This window comes from Ceratotherium simum, chromosome 21 (assembly GCF_057802395.1).
Source record: "Ceratotherium simum simum isolate JZ-2026a chromosome 21, ASM5780239v1, whole genome shotgun sequence".
NCBI classification, from domain to species: Eukaryota; Metazoa; Chordata; class Mammalia; order Perissodactyla; family Rhinocerotidae; genus Ceratotherium; species Ceratotherium simum.
In genome coordinates, this window is record NC_141920.1 from 39,985,328 (window position 1) to 40,012,283 (window position 26,956).

Genomic DNA, 26,956 nt, shown 5'->3' on the forward strand with positions numbered 1-26,956 from the left:
TATTTATTATATTAATCTAATTGATACATAAAATCTTATGCCTTACCATACCAGCTAATGAGTCAGGATTGATATGGTCAGGCCAAGCAGACATCCTCTTACGTGGCTCTGCCTGACTATTCATGAGTTCAGTTTCTCAAATTAATATTATTATTCGGTTGTACAATAACCAGGAAAAGTAACCAACCTAAACTCTCAGAGAAGGAAGTAACCTAGTAACCTCGCAGGGAAGGAAGAGCAAGAAGAAAGACAACATCTGAGTGCTTAACTGAGATAATAAAAGTACTAGATGAATCTCAATAAGTAGTCGTTACAAAGAAAGCACCTAGAAAATATCAGCATGGTATAACGTGTGCATTACATTGCAGAAACGAACACTTTTACAATGACATATAGGTTTACTATATTTTGAAGTGTAACCTAATATTTCCTATTTATTATTCAGGTTATAGTAAATGTTTTTATGTTAGATGTTATCTCCTAAAAATGTAACTTGTTTCATTCTGCATAATCTTTATAACCTCAATTAAGTCTATATTCTCACATAATTTGCCTCAAATAGTCATCTGAAAAATCTCAACCAAAGTCAAAAATCAGCTTAGGAAGGAATCTGAGAAACAGAAAATTTTGCAGCACCAAATATTTCCTTTTAGAATTTCTCTTGTCCAGGGGTCAGCAAACTGTGGCCCACAGGCCACATCCGGCCCACTGTCTCTTTTGTATGGTCCCTGAGCTAAGAATGGTTTTTACATTTTGAAACAGTTATACTTTAAATGGTTATAAAAGTACATACATAACGTCCTTAAGTTTTCTCTTTGTCCCACAAAGCTGAAAATGTTTACTATCCAGCCCCTTATAGAAAAAATTGTTGACCCTTGCTCTATCTAACCCATCCATGACACTACAAGCTTTTGTTCATAGACTGGTGAAAATGTGTGGTATTTTGGCGGAGATCATTCTACACATTTCTCAGCTAGTGGCTATGCATTTTCTAGAACCTTTATCCAGCAGACAAGGGAAGAGAGAAAGAATATATGGAGGACTTCTCAGGAAGCTTTAAGGGCCAGGCTACATGCCATCGGCCAGAACTCAGTCACATGGCCCCACTCAACGGCAAGAATAGCTGGGAAATATACAATTCCTGCATGTTTAGGAGGAAAATAAAATAGGTATGTTGAATGCATGGTGTCGTTGCCACACAGAATTATAACAACCCCCCAAAACTCAATGACTTAACACTAATAACAAAGTATTCAAGTATTGCAGCACAAACAAGAAATAAACTTTCATTGCATTGTCATTGAGCTTTTGGGGGTCGATTGTTATAGCAGCCAATGTTACTTTCCCTGACTAATTCATGCACAAAAACTTTTTCAATATTGCTGTGCCTGACATCACCATTGCACGTTGTTTCCTCACATACACACACAAAAACGTGTGAGAACAGTTTATCCTTCAATCTTTGTCAGTAACCAAAACATCCCTTTGAAGTATTATTTGGCATTCATATCCCCAACAAACAAAATCTTTATTCCAAAACACTACTTTTTGTTTGTCGTTTGTGGATAAAATTGAACTACAATTTCAGAACCAAGTTAGACACCAGGTAAATAAAGGAAAATCCCAACCTTTGTAAAATAACAACCACCCCAAATCTGAGCTCCAAAATTGTGTAAACAACTCTTTCATGCTTATTCCTCCACAAGGCTCTTTCTCATCTAACTTTCATCATCCTGTTTAGAGTTTACCAAGTGAGAATCTTCAGATTTCAGTTTAGACACATCTGGCTCACAAATGAGGCACTACACCCCCAGTCATTGTGAAATCCTTGCCACAAGCATTGGTGATGAGATCTTGTGTTTATTAGTAAAGATGTGAGAACCAGTCAGTCGCAAAGCTATTTTGAGTGGAGACATCTCTGATATGGCTTCTTAGAGGCACAGGTTTGATCTTTCTCTGCTGAGGAACCACTGTCATTAAGGTCACTTCTAAATGCAAATTTGCCAGTTTTAGTTTTCTTTCAGATATAACCTCACCTGGAGCTGTTGATTATTTCAACTACTCTTTAGTTGTTAAAAAGAGTTAACATTTCCAACTTGATTTTCTTCATTTGACTGAGCTCTTTTTAACTTCCTTAGGTAAATTTAGATTCCTTGTATTTTTTAAAAATGCATCATAAAGCTATGGTATATATTATTTTTAAATCACTGAAGTCAATCGTGATTAATAACAAATTTATTGCTCCTTTGTCTTACACCAAGTCTGGCTTGCTACCAAAGAAAAAATGTTTGAGGCTAAACTATTAAGAATGAATTGATAATGACTTTTGATTAGAGTAAACAAAAAAATAACTGATTTATAGAGGAAAGTCACACCCTAATATAGTTACAGCCTATTGCCCTGAGGGGGTTGGACAAGGTTGACACACAACTTAGAATACAGTGGAGTAGGTTCCCAGGACATTAGATGAACTCATGTTTTCTCTTTCCACATACAAAAAATATAACAAACGAACATATTCTCCATCAAAAACTCTTCTCATTTAACCTCACGAAAATGACCCAAGATCTCTGCATCCTGAAAGAGATTCTCCAACTATTGGGCAAATCGGCATGGTGGACCCTGTGATGAGATGCCCCGAGGGGAACGCAACATCTTCCTGGCAGTGTTCCTGCCCAAAGTGGGTAATCTGGAATTAATCCTGGAGAAACAATCATGAAGTATGAACTGAAGGTCATTCTGCAAAATCAACTGGACTAGACTTTTTAAAAATGTTAATGACATGAAAGACCAAAAGAAAAAGAGGATTGGGAGGAGATGAGGACTGTTCAAGACAGACATAAAGAGACACGACAATGACAACTAAATGTAAGTGATTCTCACCTGAATCCTGGATAGAAAAAAAAAATAGTTATAAAGGATATTGTAGGGATAATTAGAAAATTTTGAATATGGATTGTAAAGTAGATATTATTGCATCAATGGTAAATGTCCTGAGCATAATTATATTGTCATGATGTAAGAGAATCTCTTTTACGTGCTGAAATATTTGGGGTGAACGGTTGTATTGAGCGGCTTTTTCTATATGAAAGACGCCCACACAACAGCAACCATTTATTTAGCTCATTATTGTGCTAGGCTGGGCTCACCTGGCTGGTTCCTGTGATCTGTCATGTTCCCTTACGTATCTGTGATCGACAGCAGGTCAGTTGGGTGTCTCTGCTTCTGAGGATAGCTGGTTGCTGGCTGCGGTGACTAGGACCCTGACTCTTTTCCTCCAGCAGGCTAGTCCTAGCTTATTCACATGGCAGTGGCAAAGTCTCAAGTCAGACACAGAAAAAGAGAGGAACCATATGAGGCTTCTTGAAGCCTAACCTTAGAAGGGGCACAACCTCACCTGTGCTGCATTTTGTTAGAGCCAATCACAAGGCCAGCATGGAGTCAAGGGGTGGATGCCTTCACAGTGCCATGGGAGAAGCTGCAATGTCACATTGTAAAGGGCCTGGATATAGAGGAGGAAAAACTGTGGTCATTTGTGCAGCCTACCACTAGGATGTATGTGTGTTCATTCAATTATACTTGCAACTTTTCTATAGGTTTGGAATTTTTCAAAATAAAAAGTTGAAGAGAAGGATAGAAGATAGCACAAGAAGCCAGATACCAAATAGAATATACTGTAAAATTCAATTTATGTTAATATTTTTAAAGACAATTCAAAGGTCTGGTGATAGAAGTCAGAATATCGGTTAACATTTGAGTAATTGGTTTCTGGGGTGCTGAGAATATACTATTTCTTGATCTGAGTAGTAAAAATTCCATTGAGCTAAACACTTAGGATATACTCTTTTCCATATGTATGTCACACCTTAATTTTTAAAAGTTTTACCTTGAAAAATAGAAAAAGCATTGGTCTTGGAACTGGGAAACCTGATGCTGCCACTAAGTCCCTCTGCAATATTGAAAATGTCTATTTAATTCTCTGGGCCTCAGTTTCCTCATCTGTAAAAGGAAGCTGGATGAACTCGAAGGGCCCCTTCCAACATCTAGACTCTGAAATTCAATTTTGACTGAATAGTTTGCTCTCTTCCTGCCTAGAAATTATTTGTCAGAAGTTTAAAAAAAACTTATCTGATGGATAATATATACCCTTGTAATTATGAAGTACTTTTCTCCTCCAGCTATAACATGTCCCTGAGATTTTATTTTGCTTTCCAGAATTTTCACAGAAATCATTATGGCCAAGTAAAAGCAATAAAGGGGTCTCTTTTAAATACAGATGAGAGCTACAAGGGCTAGCTTGTTGCAGAAGAGGTCAGTGGACAGACAGGACATCATCATATTTTAATGTCGCGCTGGAGATGCAGTAAAGGAGCCTGCCACATAAGGAAGAACTATCATGAACCTTTTCAAGAAGCCAATCCTATTTCCCCACCACTCCAGCCTGTGCCTGGGAAGGACAGCCCTCACTCTGCATGCAGTTTCTCGACCTCCACAGAAGGTCGCACACTCAGTGGTCTCTTGGGTTCTTTGTACATTTAGGGGCTCTTAGGGTGAAGTGGAGAGAGCCACAGCAACCCCTCAGTCTTAACACGTTTTGTGTGTGTGTGTGTTGGAGCATCAGGAAGCGGAACGTTGCTGAAAGTCCAGGTGTCCCACAAGCCTAGCTGTTGCTTTAGGGGGTGGAGGCCCTCAGAGCACCTCTGAACCTCTGAGAGTGGTGATTTTCTCACTTCTGAGCACTGTGACCCCTTCACAGTTCAAAGGACTCTAATGGAATAACACTTGGGCTTTTTGTTTGTTTGTGTTTCCTGGAGGACTTAGAGTTTACCTCTAAGACTCCTTTCAGCTACAGTTTTCAGCAGTTTTCTAAAAAAGTTGCATCCATTGAACAAATACTTATGGAGCATCTACAATGTGAATTTGGAAGTGAACGAGACAGACAAGTTCCCTGAGCTCACGGACACACTGTGGAGTCCTTCATCTGTTAGACAGGGAGACCTAGAACTACTCACCTTGCCCTACTGGGGGAGTGATATTGAACTTCACAACAGCCCTGGAGTAGGCACTCTTAGCTCCAATTTACAGATGACGAATCTGAGACTCAGAGAGGTAAAATAACTTGTCCAAGAGGTTACACGGCTAGTAAGTGGAATCCATCCGACCCCACTTTGCTATAATTTCTTCATATATGGCACCTAAGATGAGGTGGTGAGGTGTGCCAGCCTCTTAGAACAGGAACTGGCAAACTAAGTCATGTGGTCCCGCTGCTGGTTGTGTACACAAAGTTTTATTACAACACAGCCATACCCATCGTTCACGTATTGTCTTTGACTGTTTTCCCACTACAAAGGCAGAGTTGAATAGTTGCGACAGAGACCCTGTAGCCCACAAAGACAAAAAGATTTGCTATCTGGCTCTCAAAAGAAAAGATGTGCTACCCCTCCCTCTCAGAACATTACCCCCTCTATTAGCGAGGGTAATGAAAGCTCCTGTAACAAACTCCAAAATTTTAGTGGCTTAACACATTTTTAAAAGTTATTCCTCAATCACACAATAGCCCAGCAAGGGTGTTCTAGGCAGAGTTGGGGGTGGGTGAGGGCTCTGCTCTAGGGATCCAGGCTGATCATTGCTCTAAAGTCACCCAGGGCAGAAACATCCAGCCAGCAGACGAGGGAAAAGAGAGAGAAGCACACACAGGAAACTTTTATGGGCTAAATATGGAAGTGGCACACATCACTTCCATCTACATTCTATTGGCCAGAACTCAGTCACATGGCTGTATCTAAATGCAGAGGATATTGGGAAATGTATTCTCCCAGTATATTCAGAAAGAAGAGGAAACATGTTTTGGTGAACACATAACAGCCTCCACCACGATCCCTAAATGCTAATCATTCTTACACCCAGGAAAAGTCTCTGGTTTTGACTTCTCTAATCTGTTTTACACCTCACATACAGTATGCATGTGTTTAATTTTTTTTAATTGAGCCTTTACCTGTTTGAGATACATATTGAAATATGTACAAGTGAAATGATATGATGTTATGGATTTGATTCAAAATAATCCGAGAGGGAGGAAGTAGACGAGAATATAGATGAGAGAAGATTGGCCATGAGTTTTGTTGAAGCTGGATTACGGGTGTGTGAGGATTTATTATACTATTCTCTTTATTTCTGTATATATTTAAAATTTTCCATAATAAAAAGTTTTTTTTTTTTTACGATTACTAAAACAACTCTTTGCTGTCTTGCAACGGTTTTTAGTAAAAAAAATAAAGACAATAAAATCCTGACCATAATAGACTATAAGGTTCTCCTCAATGATATTTACTATAGCTATTCTGGCTTATTGTCAATTTCTCTTACTTTCTCCAAATATTCCAGTCAAATAAGCTTATCTGCAAAAGAAATGGACCAATAATAAAAGACAAAGTCTATAAGAGAATAGTACAATCAAGAGACAGAAGAGTTAATATTCACAGGTCAGTCACTTATAGGAGGAACACTCTAAGGAGAGTTAATTTATTAAGTTGGGTCTATATAAAGACCACATTAGTTACATTCATTAAACAAACACTGATTGAGCAACTACTCACTCTTGGCATTGTGCTCCGCTCTAGAAATACAACGATGATGAGGCACGTGTCCCTGTCTTGAAGATTGTCCTTGTCAGGACGGGTAACACCAGTCGTTGTAGCAAACATCCCAAAATCACCGTGGCTTTGAACAACAAAGTTTTATTTCTCACTGTGAAAGGTTAAATACAGATATTCCTGGTCCAATAGCTCTCCTTTGAGCAATAAGTCAGAGATGTGGGCTCCTTGCACTCCAGAGTCCTTTGCCCTGTAGAAAGGAAGGAGAGAATGCGTGTAGATGATCACTCGGGATGTTTTATGGCCAGACCTTGAAGTAACAGCTCTTTACAGTCCCACCTAGACCCAATGTTGCTTGAAGGTGTTCCCTAGCTGTGAACTCAAGAAGAAGAAAACTAGATACTGGAGGGGGTGGGGCGGTGTGCTCTGGAATGCTCTACCACAAAGGTGATCCAGGTCTGGTGGGCAGGCAGACATGCAAACAGACACATTCTACTAAAGCATAGTGGGATCAATAATAAAGGTATGACTAAGGTGCTCTGGGAACTCTGAAGAAGGAAGCAGGAGTTTTCAAACTTTCATCAATTATTGGTACAATTTCATAGATGTGCTTGAAACTTAATTTGTTTGGGCTATTAAATTTGTAATTCTTTTTCCACAAAAACTGCAATCCAGTTTTCCCTAACTCCTCAAAAGCAGAGCACTGCTGGCAGCCGTGTTTGCAACTTCAGTCACAGAGCACAGACGTCTATCAATACTGGCTATGAGTGCTTACTAGAACACAGACTCACCTGGAATGTGGATCTCACAGCGTGAAAGGATTTTAATAGGATTCATTCATACATTTGTTCAACATTTTATAATGACTTCTGTCCCCAAAATTCAATTCACAATTTTTACAACGACTTTGATCTACAACTCTCCCTTTACCAATTTACAAGAATTTACACTCACTGCAAGGATTTCTTTCCAGAGTTTTTTAAAAGTGATTTTTCCTTAGGATCCAAAAACGTTAATTTTAGATGAGAGGAGAAGCAGTTGAGGCTCACATGTGGGGACTGTGTGTGATGAAAATGCAGGACACAGCAGCGCCTGGATTCTAATTTAGACCAGCCTGCCTCAGGCAATAGGAAAGTCGTTTGTCCCTGTGTGCCCACACCACAATCTGGCACAAGTGAGGGTTAGAGCCAGACTTAAATTCTCTCTGGCTACAGGATTCTTGTTTGCTATCTTAATTTATATATTCCATCCATGTGCTGATTCTCCCTCCCTCCCCTCCTTTCTGAGTGATTCTAATTAGAAAACACACAGGAGGATCCTTGTGGGATCTGAAAGCTGCTGGGGTAACACTCTTTGATCTCCCATCTGAACCACGAAAGGTCTATTGTTTCAGATTCTCCCCCATCTCTCCAGCTGACAATTGTTGGCATTTTAGAGGCTGGAGATTGCAATAAGATGCCTGACAGGACCGGCCACCTAAAACGCCAAAGCAAGCACTCCCTCCAAACATCTCCCCTTCCTCCCTCCTCTCTCCCCACCCCCCAAAAATATTGAAAAGGAAAAGATATCGAGTGCCTTATAAAAAGCTGCCAATTTATTAATAAGACTCCATGGCTGGTTAGAACTTGAAAGATGCTCATGGCAACTCTAAAGGGGCAGCTAGCCTTTCCTTGCCCTGACACAAATAAACCCAACCAGCACACCATTCCTTAACCACAGCTATTTAAATTCTGCAAAATGCCACGGTGACCTGAGGAACTTTCGGAATGATGAAAGTGTTTCTTGTCTTAATTTGAGTAAGACTTGGCTGAGGTGCTTTGCGCCAAGATGTGAACTCCGAAGGATGGTTGATTTAAGAATCTTTCCTCAGTTTGTAGGACCGGGAGGAGGAGGGCAGACACGGGGCGGGGGAGGGGCGTGTCGGCGAGAAAGGTTTGTTTGTTTATTTAATTTCAGTCACCAAGAGAGAATCGGGAGGATCCATCCCGGCGGCATTGGAGTCCAGGATGCGAGATGGGCTTGGAAATTTGCGAAATGGATGTGTGAGAATGCCTAGGCTGGGGGCTCGGCTGGCCGGGAGGGAAGAGCTGGGCGGGCACAGAGGAGGGAAGGAGGAAATCGGCTGGGAGGCGGAGGAAGCGCAATATAAAAGACCCGAGCCTTACAGCGCGCCCGCCACTCCGAGCCACTTTGGGCAGGCTGGAGCCAGGGCAAGATCGAGAGGGAGGGAAACGCGCGATGCCACTGCGGTGATCTGAACCCTCCTCTGGACCCCGTTTTCTCTTGCATCCCAGGCGAGGACCCCGCGCCCTCGGCTCGACCCGGGAGCCCTTCTACTCGCCAGCTGCCCCCTGCAAGGCATGAGCAGGGCGCGGGAGCCCGAGGCTGCAGCGCGGTCATGAGGCGGTGGCCCAGGAGCGGAGGCTGTGCGACGGCAGCCCCCAGGTCCCCTCCGGGCACAGCGCCTCCGGGATGAGCCCTCCGACCCGCGACTGCCTGAGCTGAGATTTACCCCCAGTGCCCCACCTACGTTCTGCGCTTCTGAGCCGCGGACACCCCGCCCCTGCAGCTTCCCGCCGCGACACCTGCGCGCTGGACCAGACGGACGCCCAGCGAATCCGACTCGCCTCCCTTCCCAGGCTCTACAGGGCGCCGCGGGCGCGTAAGCAGCGGTGCTCCGAGAGAGGCGGCCCACCATCCAGAAGCAAGTGTCAAGGCTCTTCTGGAACGACACTTTATCACCCCCCTCATTCACACGCACGACAGCTTCAGGCAGGGGCGCACAGTCGCAGACAGACACCTGGCTTGTCCAGCGCCTCCTCCGTTCTCCATCACCACAACTCCCAACTCCACTTTGTCAATAAAGGTTTCTAAACTCGCCCAGACACCCCCACCCACCCACAGTCCCGAGCCTCAGTGCGCACAAGGGCTCTGCCCTCGCCGGCCACAGCGACCTCGGCAGCGGTGGCGCGCACTTGGCACAGCCCGGCAGGCGGACGCGGACCCCGGAGGGGCACCCAGGTCACCTCCAAACGGTGACAAACCCCGTGTACCCGGGGCCCCCATCTGGAGCCGGCTCACCCTAGGACTCGGCGGCAGGGCGGCGCGGCCCGCGGCCCGCGGCCCGAAGGAGCGCAGGGAGGAGGGGAGGTGGCTCGTCGGGTGAGTGGCTCCGGGCGGCAAGGGCGGGGGAGCCAAGCGTGGAGGTAACTCCGGGCCGCCACTGAAGCCCTCCTCCTCCTTCTCCTCCTCCTCCTCCTCCTCCTCCTCCTCCTCCTCCTCCTTCTCCCCGCGCTCCTCTGGCGGCCGCTCCCGCTCCAGCTGCGGCGCCGCGGCCACATCTGGGGCGCCCATGTGCACTCGGGGGCTCGGCTGCGCCCGCCCCGCCGCCGCCGCCCCCGCTGCCCCCTGCCCGCAGGGTGGTCCCCGGCCCGGCCCGGGTCCCGGGCAGCCCCCAGTCCCCGCCGCCGCCGACGCCGGGGAGCGCCGGGGTTTGCTCAGCAGCCGGCTTGGACGCCCCCGGCCCCGCCGTGGCTCCGCCGTGGTGCGGAGGCGGCGGCGGCGGCGGCGGCGGCGGTGGCTCCTGCTCCCCGGCCCGGCGCGCCCCGCCGCGCCCAGCGCCAGCCCTGCGGGCCCGGGGAGCGGGGCCCCGGCGGTGGCCGAGGCGGGAGCCGCGCTGCCGGGCTCCCGGGCTCCGACTCCTCCTCCCCCGGCGCCACCGCCACCGCCGCCGCCGCCGCCGCCCGCCGCGCCAGGTCCTAAAGCCGCGCGTCTCAAGAGGATGGTGCGCCTGGCGGCCGAGCTGCTGCTACTGCTGGGGCTGCTGCTGCTCACGCTGCACATCACCGTGCTGCGCGGTTCGGGAGCCGCGGACCGGCCCGACGCGGCCGCGGGCAACGCCACCGGGACCCAGCTGCAGGTGAGTGCGCCGCCGGCGAGGGGCGCGCGTGGCAGCGGGGACCCGGGTGGCGGGGTGCTGAGCTAGCGCCTGACGGACGCGAGGAGGCGGGTCCCCCGTCCCACCAAAGAGCAACTGTTTTGGCAGCAGTTTTGCCGGGAAAACCTGTCTCAGGCAGAGGCGGAGCGGGGGCATGTGCCTGGACGCTGGACCCGGCTTCAAAGTCTGGCAGACCCCCTCCTCCAGGTCTGTCACGGGTCAGGTGCCGGGGGGTGCGAGGCTTGGGATGGGCGGAGGAAGTGTGGAGTATGTTTGTGTTTGCTTTGGGGTGCTGCCAGTCTTTGGTTGCCCTTTAGACGCTGAGTAATGTTATTCTGGGGGAAGGGGGAGCGGAAGCAGATTTTAACTATAGGATGATATCCCCAAACTGGGTTTGAGAGAAAGAACCCGAGGGAGTCTGCCCCTTCAGAAAGCAATGCCAAAGGTCAGGAAATAATTTGTCGAGGAGAACGGCCAGACATGCTCTCTTCGCCCACGCGGTCCCCATGCCTCCCACAGGGTGCCGAGTCAAGCCTCTTGTCTGGGATTACCTGGGGCTTTTAAACATACGGCACAGACTTCTTCCTAGCGTTCTGCCCCTGTTGAAGGTCGCCTTAGGAATGGGATTCTGATGATCTGTTCAGCTCTAAGACAGGGGAGTAGGTCGCGACTGGGGAGGGGGTAGTGGGCGTCAGACACAAGGTGAATTCTGCTTTCCGAATAAAGGATTGCCCAGGTAGGGATTTCCTGCCGCTGCCTTGGAAAGCGCTTTTCCTTGGGTCTGGGGGTGTGACAACTGTCAACACGGGGCATGGGTAGAAGTCATCAGGGATTTTCCCAGGAAGCAGCGGGAATTTTCTGGCTCCTAAAACGAGCCCCTCCAAAACTCTTTACTCTGCAATGTCGAGATAAGCATTATTCATTGTTCTCAAAGGTCTTTACAGTCATTGCCCCTGCTAATTTATTTTTTACATCTTTATGTAATTTGTTGCGAAAAACTCCACGGTTAAGGAGAGAAGAATTCATTTAAATACTTCCGCAGTGCTTACTACCTGCTACTGTTTTAAGTGCTTTACAGAATTTAATTGATTTAATGAGGTACTATACTGTTAATATCCCCCCTTTACAGATGCAAAAACTGAGGTACAGAGAGGTTAAGAAACTTGCCAAAGTTCACAGATTCCAGATTCTTGATTAATTTCACCACATTTTCTCTCTGCCAGGGTGTTATAGACTAAAGCAAGGTTGATCCTTGCAAACGAATACAAAACCAACAATGGATAAGTATACATCCCAGAGTCTCAAGTTCTTTTAAATGTGGGCCATTTCTGAAAATGTCCTATCTTTGTGGGGTCCTCTTATCTTCTCCTGTGGGAAAGCAGGTACAGTGACAGACTGACAGGATTCCTTTGGGGAATGGAAGTTACCGCCATTCTATAGACTGAGGTACACCCACCAGTCTGACACTGTAGGAATAATTCTTAATATCTTCAAGATTTCTGGAAGTCATATTTTATATATGATGCTTTCTTTCCTCGTGGACTCATGAAAAGTTGTAAAAAATGATGTTCTATGGAAAAGTAAACTTGGCAGATTTCTTTATGAGGTGTTTGCTATCATTAGAATAACCTGGGGTTGGCCTTTTCCGCCTGAACAGCAAGGTAATGAGAGAAGCAGCTGGTGGAAGTGGCAACGGCAGAGGGGAAGTGGATTAAATTCTCAGAAGGGCCTTTGGCTGAAGAACTGCCCCAAGAGAGCAGAAGAAATAGGGGATTTAGAAAGAGTATCACTCCTCGGAATATCTTGAGTCCCTAGCAGCTGCTAATCCACCAGCTTCAGTTGATCCTGTAATAGTGTTCAGTTAATCTGTCCACTCGAGGCACTTACCCAAGCAGAATGATGAGTTTAACAGTTTCGTTCATAATTTTAACTCTCTTTTGTAATTTGTTATTGTAAAAGTTTTATATTCTTCCTGACTAAAAGTTATTCCTTTGGCCCTCTGACTCTCCAAAGACATTACGATTCAAATGGAGAGGGTATGTTCTGCCGAGTGAGGAGCTCTGCAAAAGACATGCCTTAGTCTGTCATTTTCAGGCCCCAGAAAGTGAAGCCTAGTAGCAGGTGTATTTGAAAACAAAATATGGACGCTGTATTCTTTCTGTTGACTGGATATTCTTAACCTTTCTTAAACTCCATTTAAATTTGAGGGCTCTGTGATATCTTAAGCTGCTAAAATCGTTCTTTGCAACCAGAAAGTTAATCAATCCTTATACAACATTATTTTTGTTGTTATATCTACTTAAAACATTCTAAAATATGAAGTTGAAGTCAGAAATACACAATGGTGGGTAATTGACCCAAATTGTGGTATATTTGGGATCATTTAAAGAGATACACCTTTATTTAAGATCTGGTGGCTTTGACATTTCAAGGACACCCAATAAAATAGCAGTAAGAATAACAACAATAACAGCTAAGATTTGTCAAGCGCTTTTTATGTGTCAGGCACTGCACTTAGCACTTTACATATATTCACTTGTTAAATCCTCACAAAAATCCTATGAATTAGGTATGATAGTTATCCCTGTTTCATATAAAAAACTGAGGTTGGGTAACTTGCCCAACGTTGCCTTGCTAGAAGATGCTTAATTTGTTTTTGTTATTTAGTAGTGTAAAAGTCTTTGAAGAATATTTGTACCTTGGTAAAGTCATCATGCTGGCTACAAGAGAAAGAAAGCCTTTTAACAATTTACATTTTCAAACACACTTTGACAGTCTCATTGTGCCAAATATGAACATATATATGTACATATACCCATACGTTGGTACATTATACACACACAAACATATAAACATGATCTAACATGATTTTTTGGTAGTTTCAGCGTACTGGGGGGATACATTTTTTGACTCTGTGACTGTCCTGTACTGTAGGTATGCTGTTATGAGGTGGCAGTAAAATGCTTTGAGCATACTATCTCTGTTGGTTATGTGGCTCATGCAAATAATGATGTTAGTCTTTGTACTGTTTTCAATGCTGTGTTTTAAAATATCTAATAAGAAATTGTACAGTTGTCTGCAACACCTGCATAAAAATGCATGGAAACATCAACCTTTTTCACTTTTGAATGAAATCTTTTCTCCTCTTTGAAATAAGTTTGTCTCATGTTGATCAGATACTCAAATTAGTTCTTTCATGTCTTTGATTGATAATAGTAAGAAAACAATTATAAAAAATAAAAGCAGTCTGGAAGACAGAATATCCCAAAATATAGACTCCACGGGCAATAATAATAATAATGGTATCTCTTTTACTTGAAATTCAAATGAGTGCCTCTCTACTAAATCTCAGTCAGATTTAGAACCATGAATTTCTACAGATTTTAACTAATAAAGCTAGAACTCATTAAGATAGTGAGATTTAAGCAAGTATTGTAAAACATCAGATCGATTATTTTTACAATAACATTAAAGCAAACCAAACTCTGAAGTGTAAAGTGTCTTTGTTCTCTGTCTCCTAACTACCATCTTTATGAGTACTTTAAATGAGTACCTTTTGTCCCTCTCCTTTCCTTCAATAAAACAGCTTAGCTTCTTGTACTCTCTGCTTCAGATTCAAGAGTTCATCTGAGCTATTTATAGCAGTAGAAGCAAAAGCAACATTTATTTGTACTTAATACAAGTAACGTTCCTTACAATGACCCCATGGGATGGATAGCATTTATATACCCATTTCACAGATGAGGAAATTGAGGCCTGGAGAGATCTGAGTAGCTTGCCCAAGGCCACGCAGCTGTGGTGGGGCAGGGCCAGGATTCAGACCCAGGCACGCTGACTGTGGAGCCCAAGTTCTGGTTCCAGTCCATCAACAAGACTCCTCCAGCTTTGACTCAAGTCAACAGCCATTGTGTTTCTTGTTTTGTGACTTGCCTGCCCATTTTCCAGGCAGGCCATTTGCTCTTATCCCTGGAATTCTTTATAAATTATGAATAACTGTCCCACTTAGCTATTGCTACATAACAAAGCACTCCAAAACTTAGTGGCTTAAAACAACCAACATTTTATTTGCTCATGAGTTTGTGTGTCAGCAACCTGCTCTGGACTTAGCCAGGTGGTTCTTCTGCTGATCTCGCCTAGGATGACTCATGTGGCTACAGCCTTGTGTTTACTCGACATGGGCTAAGTGGTCCAAGACGACCTCACTCATACGTCTGATGTTTGGTGCTGGCTGTCACCTAGGCTGTCTTTCCACATAGTCTTTCATCCTCAAGAAGGCTAGCCCACGTCTTCACGTGGTGGACTCAGAGCAGCAAAAGAGTAAAAGCAGACGTTGCAAGTCCTCTTGACAAACTTGCACAGCATCACTTCAGCTGCATTCTATTGGCCAAACAAATCACTGGGAGGGTTCAGATTCTGGAGGACAGGAAATAGACTCCTCTTGATGGGAGGACAAGCAAAGCAACACTGCAAAGGCGCGGGTGTACCAGAGTGGGAGGAATTATTGTGGCCATCTTTGCAAAATAGCCACCATATTGACCTTTTGTCTCATATACTTTGTAAATGTTTGGACCCATTCTGCCCTCATCTTTTAACATTGTTTATGCTGCCTTTGGCCATGCAGAAACTTTCCTTTTTAAATGTAATCAGCTCTGAATCCTTTCCCTATGACTTTTGGTTTTCTTGCCTTACTTAAGAAAGTTTTCCTCAAATAAAGATTGTCAAAATCTTTAAATATATTTTGTTCTAACAGTTTTGTAGGTTTTTCGTTGTTGTTTAGAACTACAATCTACTTTGAAGTTATTTGTGGTTTAAGGTTTAAGATAAAGATAAAACTTTTGTTTTATCCCAGTGAATAGTCATTTGTACTATTATATTTGTTAAATCCTCCATTCTATAGTCATTGATACAAAATACCAATTTTATCACATATTACAATTTTCACATATCTATGTCTGTTTCTTGACCTTCATTTGTCTATTCATGTACAAACACCACACTGTTTCATTTAATGTAGCTTTGTAGTATGTTTTAATAGGGCAAATTTCTTTTCATTTTTAAAAAATATTTTCTTAAAAATTCTTATAAAATGTCTTGTTTCAAATAGACTTTATAATTATTTTCTTTAAAAATTCATTGAGATTTTTAATGGGATTTGCTTTATATATATTTTGGTTTAGTTGAGAAGAATTGAAAATTTTATAATTTTTAATCCTCCCGTTCAGGACATGGTATAGGCATCTATTTCTCAAGTAAAGTTTTATAGTTTTCTTCATTTTTTTTTCACATTTCTTTTTACAAGTTAATTTCTAGGTTTGATTGCTATTGTGAATAGGATTTTATTGCTGTTATATTCTCCAGTTTGTTAGTTCTGGAATCTAGGAAAGCTATACTTAGCAACACATGCTTACAACTTTCTTGGGTTGTGCATGAGAGCTAGCAGTAACCATTTCAGTAGTGGTATCATTATAGTTTCATGGCATGAGTTGTAAAACTTTTCAGTTTTTCATTTTAGCACTTTAATAAGAATTATCTGTTTCTTATGAGATTGTTAGAATTCACTCATAAAGTCCTCTTGAGCTTGGTACTTCTTTAGTTGAGATCTCTGATTAACATTCTACATCATTCCATGGTCAATAGTCTGTTCAGATAATATAGCTTTTTTTTAGTGAATTTTGATAATTTATATTTTCCCAGAATATCATACATTTTAACTGGATTTCAACTTTATCAGTATAAAGTTTGTACATAGTATAAGCATATTTTGCAAATATTTCATGACTGCATATTTATGATGTACAGTCTTATATCTCTTTATAAGACCTATCAAATCAAGATTGTTGATTATATTATGAAAACCCTCCAAGTCTTGGTTTATTTTTTGTCTACTTATCTGCTGATTACTCAAAGAACTTTTTTTTTGAAGTATAATTGACATACAGTAGCCTATTAGTTTTAGGTGTACATCATAGTGATTTGATATTTAAATACATTATGAGGTATTTGGATAGTGAACATGACGTAATCTATGCAGAAATAGAAGTATGTAGACCTGAAATTTATACAATGTTATAAACCAATGTTACCACAATAAAATAAATAAATAAATTATAAACAACAACAAAAATACATTACGAAATGGTCACCACGAACTTAGTTGCATTCTTACCCTAATGTTGTGGATTGGTCTGTGTCTCCTTGTTATCCCATATAAATTTTGCTTTACTTGTTTAGAATCCATGGTATTAGGACATAAAATATCCTTTTGGGGGGTTATATTTCTATCAAGGTGAAATTGTTTATCTTTTTATTGACTTTTGTCTTGAATTTTTTTTTATTTTGATAGTAATATTGCTACTCCTGCTTTATTATTTTTTTTCTTTTGGTGTTTGTTAGGTGTCATTTTCCAACCTTTATTTTCAAACTTTATCTGCCTTTTTTGATTTAAGTGTCTCTCATTAATAACCAATAGCTAAGTTTTCTTTTTCCATGCAATACATCAATTAATTTAACCCATTTATATTTATTGTGATTACTAATAGATTTGAAGATATTTATTCCATTTTATTTGGTGTTCTCAAATTTCCATTTTTTTTTATTAAGCCTCCCACCCTCCAACTTATTATTTGTGTGACCTTTGGCAAGAGAGTTAGCCTCTTTATGTCTAAATTTCCTTATCTGTAAAATAGACATATAATACCTATTTCCTAATGTTGTAAGGATTAAAACACTGAATGCATGCTAAGTGCTTTATTAGAGCTTGACTCTTAAACATTTTATAAGTATTTAGATATTATTTATTTTGATCATTTTCCCTCACATTTTGAACGTTATATGTTCTATTTCTGTTACTCTTAACATTTCAACAAACAGATTTGAACTTACTTTTCTATCAATGCTGAGAATCAATTGGTATTTATAACCTAACTCCCTCAAAAAAAGATTTTGAAATGCTTTTTCTCTCTTTTGTCTATCTCTCAAATTTTAATCACATTATCTGAATATTTAATGCTAGATTATTCCTTTTTTCTTTCTGTTTCTTTTTTTCTTCTTTCTTTCCTTCTTTCTTTTTCATTACACCTGTCTGAGGAATCATTTCTTAGCAGCAATAATTATTTAGACTTACCTATAGATTTACTTATTTCTTTATCATCTGCCGCTGCTTCTTGAATCTCGTGTTTTCACTTTTATTTTGCTGGAATACATTTTCAAAAAGTTCTTTCAGAAAAATTTTATCAAAGGGTGAACTCTCTGAGATCCTAAATTTTTAAACGTATTTTAATTTGGTTCTCACACTTAAATGTGAATTTGGCAGTTAGCTCTATTCTTTCTTGTTTCCTCTCGGAATTTTGAAGATAGAATCTAATTTTATTACACCATTTCGTATTTCAGTGAAAGTCTGATGCTATTTCTTTGTAGGTGATTTTTTAAAAAACTAGAAGCTTTTAGAATTTTTCTCTTTATTCATAAAGTTCAGAAATTTCATCAGGTTGTGTTTAGATTCAGGCCTTTAGTTGTTAGTTATGTGCAGCACTTGGTGGACCGTTTTAATCTGAAGGCCAAAGTTTGTCTTCAGCTTGAGAAAATTTTTTTAATAATTTCTTTGCTTGTTTCCAATATCCCTGTACTCTCCTTCTGGAACTCCTATTAGAGTTTGAAACTAGTATTGGAATTTCAAGACCTGTCTTCCATGTATCTTAATTTTTTCTCTATTTTTTATCTCTTTCTGTTTTTCTAATGGGTTTTATGTCTTGGGTCAATCTTCCAGCTTTTGCAACCCCCATGCTAACTCTTCTACTCTTTAATCAGTTTCCTGTGCTCAACCTTTTTCCCCAACTTCTGTGGCCTCTTCTCTTCTCTTCCCTTTCCTCCTCCCCGCCTCCTCCTCTTCCTGCTTTATTTCTCTCTCTCTCTTTGCATTTTTTTAAGTTTTTTTAAATGATAAATAATTTACATACAGTAAAATGAATGGATCATAAGGGTCCAGTTCCATTTTGACAATTGTATATACCCATGTAGCTACTATCAAAATGAGGTTGTAGAACATCCCCATCATCCACAAAGTCTTCTAGTGCACCTTTGTAGGCATTCATTCCTTGCAGAGGCAACCAATGTCTGACTTCTATCACCATGGATTAGTTTGCCTGTTCCATATGTTAATATAGATGGAATCATACTGTATGCATTTTTTGAGTGTGTCTGGCTTCTTTTGTTCAACATAATATTTTTGAGATTCACTTATGTTGGCATGTATATCAGTAGATTTTTCTTTTTTTATTGCTAAGTGGTATTCCATTGTATGACTGTACCACAATTTATTTACCCATTCTCCCAATGATGGACATTTGGGTTGTTTCCAATGTTTTGGGTGTTATGAATAAGACCATGTTAACTTCTTGTACAAGCCTTTCTGGAGACATATATGTTCATTCCTTGTGACTAAGTACCTAGTAGTGAAACTGACACAGCCTCTGTTCTTGATATTACTATGGGAGTACATCTAGGGAAATTCACTTTTTTAGAGATTTTTCTTTTACTTTCTCAGCTCTGTAGTGTTTCACTTTTAGTTGGTTACCATTTATTTCATATCCATCAGAAATCATTCCCTCTTCTGTAGGTGACGCCCTCTCAGCTTTCCACTTCTGTGGTGGACTTATTTTTGTGTGTCGTCTGCCTTTGCAGTAGAATTTGGAGAGGGAAAAGAAGTAAACAAAAAAACTCAGTTCATCACCTTGAACCAAAACACTATTGTTTTATTTCCTAATTTTATTTTACTGTATACAAATCAGAAGAAAATTCTATTAGTTGTTCAGCCCCTACATTCATTCTCTTCCAGCCATGTTCTAAAAGACATTGGTCTTTGAGGCTGCGGAACACCCCCAGAAGTCCTGAGAACTATCCATTCAGTAAAGAAAAATCTATTTTTGGTTTTAAAGCTTCCAAGGGAAAGAATCCCACAACCATCTTCTATACGTTATGCAAGTAACTGTTAAACAACCTTCAATGTGTGACCATTCTGCTTCTGATGTATCCTTTAAATCTTTTATGCTGTGTCTTAATTTCATGTTTGCTTTTTTCTTCCCAGTATTCATAAGCAGGTGACTGCCCTCTTTCAAGAGACATCTCATACAGGACTTGAAGATTATTATTTAATAGTTCCTCTGTCTTCTCCAGATTCAATTACCTCAGTTTCTTTAACTTGTCTTCATTGGTCTTCTTTTACAATGTTTTAATGGTTTCTGTGGTTCTCTTGTTTCTCTCTCATCTTCTGAGAACATCTTTCTTCTGTAACCCTTGGCTCAGGGTTTTATGGTTTATGAAGAAAAGGATGGTGATTAAGCCTTTTTCTTCAGTGATAACTCAGGATGTCCTTCTGTCTGTACTCATCTCCCAAAAGACAGAAGATTATTTAGGGATGGGATGGGGTGTCAGTTTGGTGCCTAGGATTATATGCAGTGAGTTTAAAGAAACAGGGATGGAGTGTGTTACTGAAAAAAAAAATCACATTTGGCATTTTTTTTGTTGTTGTTGTTGTTGTTGTGAGGGAGATCAGCCCTGAGCTAACATCCGTGCTAATCCTCCTCTTTTTGCTGAGGAAGACCGGCTCTGAGCTAACGTCTATTGCCAATCCTCCTTTTTTCTTCCCCAAAGCCCCAGTAGATAGTTGTGTGTCATAGTTGCACACCCTTCTAGTTGCTGTATGTGGGACGCGGCCTCAGCATGGCCGGAGAAGCGGCGCGTCGGTGCGAGCCCGGGATCCGAACCCCGGGCCGCCAGTAGCGGAATGTGCACACCTAACCGCCAAGCCACCGGGCCGGCCCACATTTGGCATTTTATACAAACCTTGTCTGTATTTCCCCTTCCATAAGACCTTCGTAAGAAGCCATGAACATACACAATGCAAAGCTTCATTTGTTTTTTTCTGGGGCATATCAGTCCAGTGGTTAGTGGAGTGCAAGGCTTATAAAGCCACCATGCTCGTGCCCAGCGTTCCTCTTGGGACTAAGCACTCATTGCCCACTGTGGTCACTGGCTTGCTTGCATAACCTATTGCTCATTCCCTTCTCTGCCTTCTTTCCCCTTCCCCTACCAGAGTTTCCTAGGGTCATTTCCTAGGTATACTGCTTGCTCCTTGTCTCAGGACTTGCTTCTCGGAGAACCCAAACTAAACGAAGCACTACTCAAATGTTAGTCATGGGGACAGTGACAACTTCTCTAGGTAGCAATGGTAGGCAAGGTACAGGTTAGAGTTTCCATGAGGCACCTGCTGCTTCTTACCATCTTAACAAAGATGAAGTCTGTTAGCCTCAGAAAGGGATGCGCTGTGGGCAGCAACAGAAACAGGCTACTCCATGCCCTCCCAGAGCAGCTGGAAAGAGGGGAATTCCAAAATTGTGGGATGGGAACGGTCAGACCTAGGCAAAGCCTACAAATTCCAGGTGTTTAGAGAAGTAACTGGTCATTTTTCTCCTGAGACCCTGATCTCATGCTTGTTTGCTATTTTAGGTGGTAAGATGAGTGACAATATGAAGTCCTCAAAGGTGTGTGGGATTGTCATCTAATGCCTGAAAAAGGCAGAGGCCAAGGTGCCTCGATAAATATAGCTTCACATCAACTCCCCAATCACAGAACATCATATGTCACTGGAAAGTTGTTTCTGTAAACTGAGTAGAAGTGAAAACAGTAGGTTAACTACCATTTCTTCCTGTTGGCCTGACCCATGCACATTTTAGTAAACCAAGTCATCTTGCATAGAGCACTGTTTGTGGCTGATGTACCTTCATAAGAGAGAAAACTGCCGTAGCCCTGGAAGGAATAGTGCTACAGGGCCAATGGAATAGGAGAGTCTGTCTTCAAGTTTGGAGCCCTGGGCTGCCAGGTTCACACTTTGGGGCACCCCAGTCCCCGGATGTTCAATAGCAGTGACCTGGAAAAGGCAAGTAGACTTCAAATCCCATAGACCGCTAACTGCTGAACACCACATCTCTATTTTCAAAAATAACAAGGAGTGGCTAGAATGTATATGAAGGATGCAGGGAAGCTGGAAATGATGTCATAGCCCACCCAGGTGTTAATTTACTCCCACAGACATCCAGATAGAATATTCATGCCAATGCCAATGAAGCAAAAAACATGGCTTGGCTCCCAGCCACCCCTTGGAGATAGGGATGTGGAGAGAATGAGGGGGAAAGTGGCAATTGTGTTTTTTTTTTAAATACAGCTTTATTGAGGTGTAATTGACATACAGTGAACTGTACATATTTAAAATGAACAATCTGACAAGTTTTGACACCTGTGAAACCATTACTACCATCAAAGATGTTGAATAAATCCACCGTCTCCAAAAGTTTCCTCGTGATTCCTCTCTCATTCTTCAGCCATCTCCAGGCCACCATTGATCTGCCTTCTGTCACTGTAGATTAGTTCTTGCGTTTCCTAGACTTTTATATAAGTGGAATCATACAGAATGTACAGTATTATACTATATGGCTTCTTTGTTCCCCATAATGCTTTTGATTAATCCATGTTGTTTTGTGTGTGAAGAGTTTGTTACTTTTTATTGCCAATTAGTATTCCATTGTATAGCTATACAACATGCTTATCCATTTACCTGTTGAAGGGTATTTAGGTTGTTTCCAATTTGGGCCTATTAAAATAAAGATGCTATGAATATTTGGGTATAAGTCTTTGCTTAAACATTGCTTTCGTTTCTCTTGTCTGAATACTTAGGAGCAGAATGGCTGGGTTATATGGTAAGTGTATGTTTAGCTTATTAGGAAATTGTGGCAATCTTTTTAAGGCACTCACATAACATGTTTAAGACCTGCAACAACCCCAGGGATGCCTTTGGAAAACTTCAAACAATTTTGAAGTTGAGTCCCAGGATAATATTTTCCTACAGTTAAAACATAGGTCTGTGATCTACAATATATTATGAAAAACTGAAGGAAGGAGAGAAGATACTGTCTCCTTGGAAAGAATTCTCCTATCTTTTCAGGATCCCTGAAGTACAAAAGTTTCATGAGGCTCAATTCTCCAGGTGATGGTGGTGATGATGGTGGTGGTCCTGGTGGTGGTGGTGGAAGGAAGTTAGGTGCTGGCCAGGAATACAGGGTTGGAAAAGTGTCCCAACAGAAGACTCAGCTTTCTCCTTAAGCTGCTGTCCACTGCTCCCTTCATCTTCTCATCCCCATGCCCTGCCTGACTGGAAATTAAGAAAACCAGAAATAGATTTTGTATCTCCTGCCTGGGGACTCAATTACATTGTGACTTGGAAATCTGGTATTGGTCATAAGCCCAAAATGAATTGGAAGCCAGGTTTATTGCTGGAAACCTACAAATTCCAGGAAGTAGAGAGAGCAAAAATAAAAAAGGGAGATCTCATTAGGTGTTTCTAGTCCTTAGCCCAGGAAATGGGCTGAGGAAACGTTAACATGGGCTGACCTCCTGGCCATGCTAGACATTAGGAAAGTGCAGATTATTAGAAACCCACACAGGATTCTCACTGGAAAGCAAAGGCTGTCCTCCCCTTACACATGAGGTGGCCCATCCACTGCCCTGTTATTCGCCACGTGCAGCCGTGGCCCAGAGATACAGATGAGAAGCTTGGGATGACATCTCGGCCCTTGCAGCCAGAGTGCGGGCTGTGGCACAGCAGCATTAGCATCTCCTGGGAGCTTGTTAGAAAATAAGAATCTCAGGCCCCACTCACAACTCCTGAGTCAGGATCTGCATTTTAACAAGGGCCCCTGGTTAGTCGTATGCATATTACACTTTGAGAAGCACTGGTCTAGATGCATGCTTTTCTTGCAAGTTGCAAGTCCCAGAAAGCACTCAATACAGGTCAGGTATTATTCAGCTATTGCCCAATTAGGCTGTATAACAAACTACCCCGAAAGTCACTGGCCTGCAACAATAAGCATGTATTCTCACCCTCTGTGGGTGCTGTGCGTCTGCTGGGGTTCGGGAGATCTAGACTGGCTTGGCTCCAAGCTGTGGGTTGGGTCTGGGTTTCTTCAGGGCATCTCCCATTCTTCTGCAACCAGCAGGCTATCTGCCACGCATTTCTCTCATAGGGATGAAAAAGTGCAGAAAGACAAGCCCACATGCACAAGCACACTTCAGTCTTTGCTTGGATCACACCCGTTAGCATCCCAGCAGGCAAAACAAGTCACAGGGCCCAAGAGAGTGGTGAAAGGCATGGGCTTTGGATTTATTTCAGTTCCACTTCTGCTTCTCACTTTCGTGTGGGCCCTTAGGCAAAAGTCTCACACTTCTCTATGCTTCTGTGTCCTGTTCAGTAAAATGGGATAATAATAGCTACATCACGGGGAGGTTATAATGTTGTAAGGACTGTGCTTGGTGCGTAGGGATGGTTTAACTCATGGGTGTTGGTATTACAGATCTGTGTGACCTTGGGCAAGTCTCTTCAGCTCTCTACATTTTATTTTCTTTACCTAAGACTAGACATTCTAGAGGAATAATTCTACTAAGTTTTGAACTTCATCTTCAAAACTGATTAAGGTGATACAAAAGCTGTCACTGGGCATACATTCTGTGCCAGGCACTGCTACAAGGACTTTATGTGTATTTACTCCTTTAATTCTCATAATAGCCCAATGGGATTATCTCCATTTTGCAGCTGAAGAAACCGAGGCAGAGCAATGTCAGGAAATCACAGTTTAGCATCTGATTGTTCTGAGTACCTCATGTGGAGGGAAACTTTGCAGAACCAACACAATCCAGGCTGGCTCCATGTGGCTGACACACATTCTGCCTCATGCTTCTAGAAAGGCTATTCTTGGCTGCTTCTCCCATGTGGAAGAAGAAAAGGCAAGAGCAGCAGGAGCTCAAGAGAAGAGACTGGGGAAGCAGCTGGCTTCCTTGTTAAACAGAGTCCCCTGCCCACCTCGCCCACCATGCGACCACGTCCTGGGAAGCAGATGCCTCATGGATATGCTGCACATTTCCAGTGGGACCCAGCCATCACCTGGGACTGTGTGGTGGAGCTGCTCAGCCTGATCTGGGCTGGAGTCGGGCCAAAGAGAAGGGTGAGGCCCAGAGGTGCCTGCCTCTGAGAAATTAGTGCTGGGAAAAGCCATGGATTGCCCTGTCAGCACAGGATTCCACCCACCAAAGACTGTTTCTGAGTCAAGAGACGCACGTCCATCTCTTTCTGTCTTCCTTCTGAATGGTCTTCCTTGTGCAGTTTCTCTGCTTAAAAATCGTGTGCTCCGTGGTAGGGATGGAGCTGCACCTGCAAATATGTTATTCATCACTCAGACTTTTAACAATTGAAGCCTGCAGCCACTTTCCCTGATGAAGGGGCACCCTTTCCTACCTTCCTTTCCCAGACATAGCAAGAGAAACAGGACATGCTTGGGGACAGGTATTCCACAAGTTCTGTGACTTGTATATCCTGCTTTTTAATTACTGTTGCTGGCCAGAAGAATGTCTTCTTTGTGACTAATCAGATTTTCCTGTTCCTCAGTGTGTCACAAAGCCCATCTCCTCAAGGTCTTCTGAGGAACAAGTGGTCAGAGTTTTGACAATCTTTCCCATAGTTTAGAGTAGTATCGTATTTCCTTTTTTTAGTTACGGCATTACATTGCTAATATCTCCACTCTGGTTCCAGATCTTTTACTGTTATACTGCCCAAGTCCCTGACTGCCCTGTATCCCGAGTGAATTTTATCCTTTGTTTTGTATTGTTTTTGATAGGCTGCGTCTCACATTTCAAGTATGTTCTACAATGCCCTCTCTCTTCTTCCTTTGCACCCCAAATGTTGAGTTGGGACCAGTCTCATTTCCAACTATCTTAATAGCTTATTAACTCAGTGACTGTCACAGAATTGAGCACTGACTTGGTGGACAGCTAAAATGGAAAGGAAAATATAACTTTAGAAAAAATGTGTGACCACTAAAAACATAAAATCACTATATTATCCCACCAGAATGGCAAAATAAAAATTTTTTTTTAAAAAAACCGAAGATACCAAGTGTTGGTGAGAATATGGAGCACCTATTGGGAATGTGAATTACTATAAACACTTCGAAAAATTGCTTTTCCAAAGTAACTACTAAAACAGAATATATACATACTTTCTGACTCAGCAATCCCACCCTGGGTATATACCCAACAGTAATGTATTATTTATGTACTCAAAGGCCTGAAAAAGAATGCTCATAGAAGCACTATTTAAAATAGCCCCAAACTGGAAATGGCAGAAATGCCCATCAACAGTAGAATGGATGTTAGTAGTAGTAAGTGTACACACTGGGAATGAACAAACGACATCTACACACAACATGTACCACTTCACAAATGCAATGTTGAGGGAAGAAGTCAGGCACAAAAGAGTACATGCCCGATAATTCTGTTTATGTAAAGTTCGTAACCAGGAAAAACTAATCTATGCTGTTGGAAGGGAGGACACTGGTTACCCTCGTCAAGGAAGTGACTAGAAGGAAATTCAAGGGGACTATCTGGGGTGCTGGTAATGTTCTCTATCTTGATCTGAGGGTTGGTTACACAGGTATGTTCAGTTTGTGAAATCCCACTGAGCTATATAGTTATATATGTGCAGTTTTTGGTATGTTTATCATACTTCAATTAAAAATCTAGTGAAAAATGAAGGAGGCGGGGTAGATAGTGAAGAAGAGATGGCCGTTTTTCACTGGGAAAGGCAACCCACAGCCCTGGAGCCCCCTCTCTGTGTTCCCTGATGTGTGCTACCCTGCAGACTTGTTTCCAAATTTTAATGCATGTGGACCAGTTTCCGTGTTACAGGGATCCTCCTGTGCCTCCGTGGCCCAGTGCTATTGTTATGACATCAAAGACCAACTGCTGGCTAAGATACAGTCCATATGAAAAGAGTGACCAGCAAATTTACTGCTTGACTTCGTTCCCTTTAAATGGAAATAGCCCCATGGTCCTCTTTCAAAGCTCAATTGTGGACATATATCTTCTTTATAGGACATCGTGTACAATAAAGAGAAGCAATAACTTAAAATTGTGAAAAAAGAATACCTTTGGGAGTGCTGTGAGATGAGCATTCCATCACTGTGGTTACATGTGCCCAAACACTCCTGGAAGTCTAGCCATTGGTCTGAGAGCCTTCTATTCAACATGCTGACTTTTTTGGACTAATTGAGTTATATTTTTATGCTCCAACCCTTTCCCTAGGCTCTGCAAGATCTTGGGAAAATCATTAATGAGAGGCGATCTGCTTCAAACCAGAGGGCCACCTCACTGAAACCAGGCAAAATGGCAAAGTTCATATCGCATTACTCATTAACTTATTTGGAGTTGCTCTTTGTGGAGTAGACATTTATTAAGGACTGAGGCCAAACTAAGCTCCTGGATCAGTTATATGCAGTCCTCCAGTATCCACGTGGACGGCATTCCTCCATATAGCCCTGGTACGGAA

The 26,956-nt window shown here is 42.2% G+C and overlaps 1 protein-coding gene and 1 long non-coding RNA gene across 5 annotated transcripts in view; one reads left to right on the plus strand and one right to left on the minus strand.

Moving 5' to 3' along the window:
• Window positions 1-2,219: 2,219 nt before the first annotated feature.
• Window positions 2,220-8,068, minus strand: LOC147914291 (uncharacterized). The gene is made up of 3 exons (XR_015555525.1): window positions 6,597-8,068; window positions 3,398-3,502; window positions 2,220-2,701 (listed from the first exon to the last, which is right to left on the minus strand). It is a non-coding gene; the product is annotated as an uncharacterized LOC147914291 (long non-coding RNA).
• Window positions 8,069-10,150: 2,082 nt separating this feature from the next.
• Window positions 10,151-26,956, plus strand: part of ISM1 (isthmin 1) — an 85,010-nt gene continuing 68,204 nt past the window's right edge. For 3 of the 4 annotated variants that reach the window (XR_015555651.1, XM_087445617.1, XM_087445619.1), the window contains exon 1: window positions 10,327-10,512. Coding sequence is in view for 3 of the 4 variants with exons in the window: in XM_087445617.1 (XP_087301743.1) it covers window positions 10,375-10,512 (138 nt within the window). In the remaining variant the exon portion in view is untranslated. Of the gene's footprint in view, window positions 10,513-26,956 lie in introns of all 4 variants that reach the window. The other variant, XM_004433747.3, reaches the window with a different exon arrangement.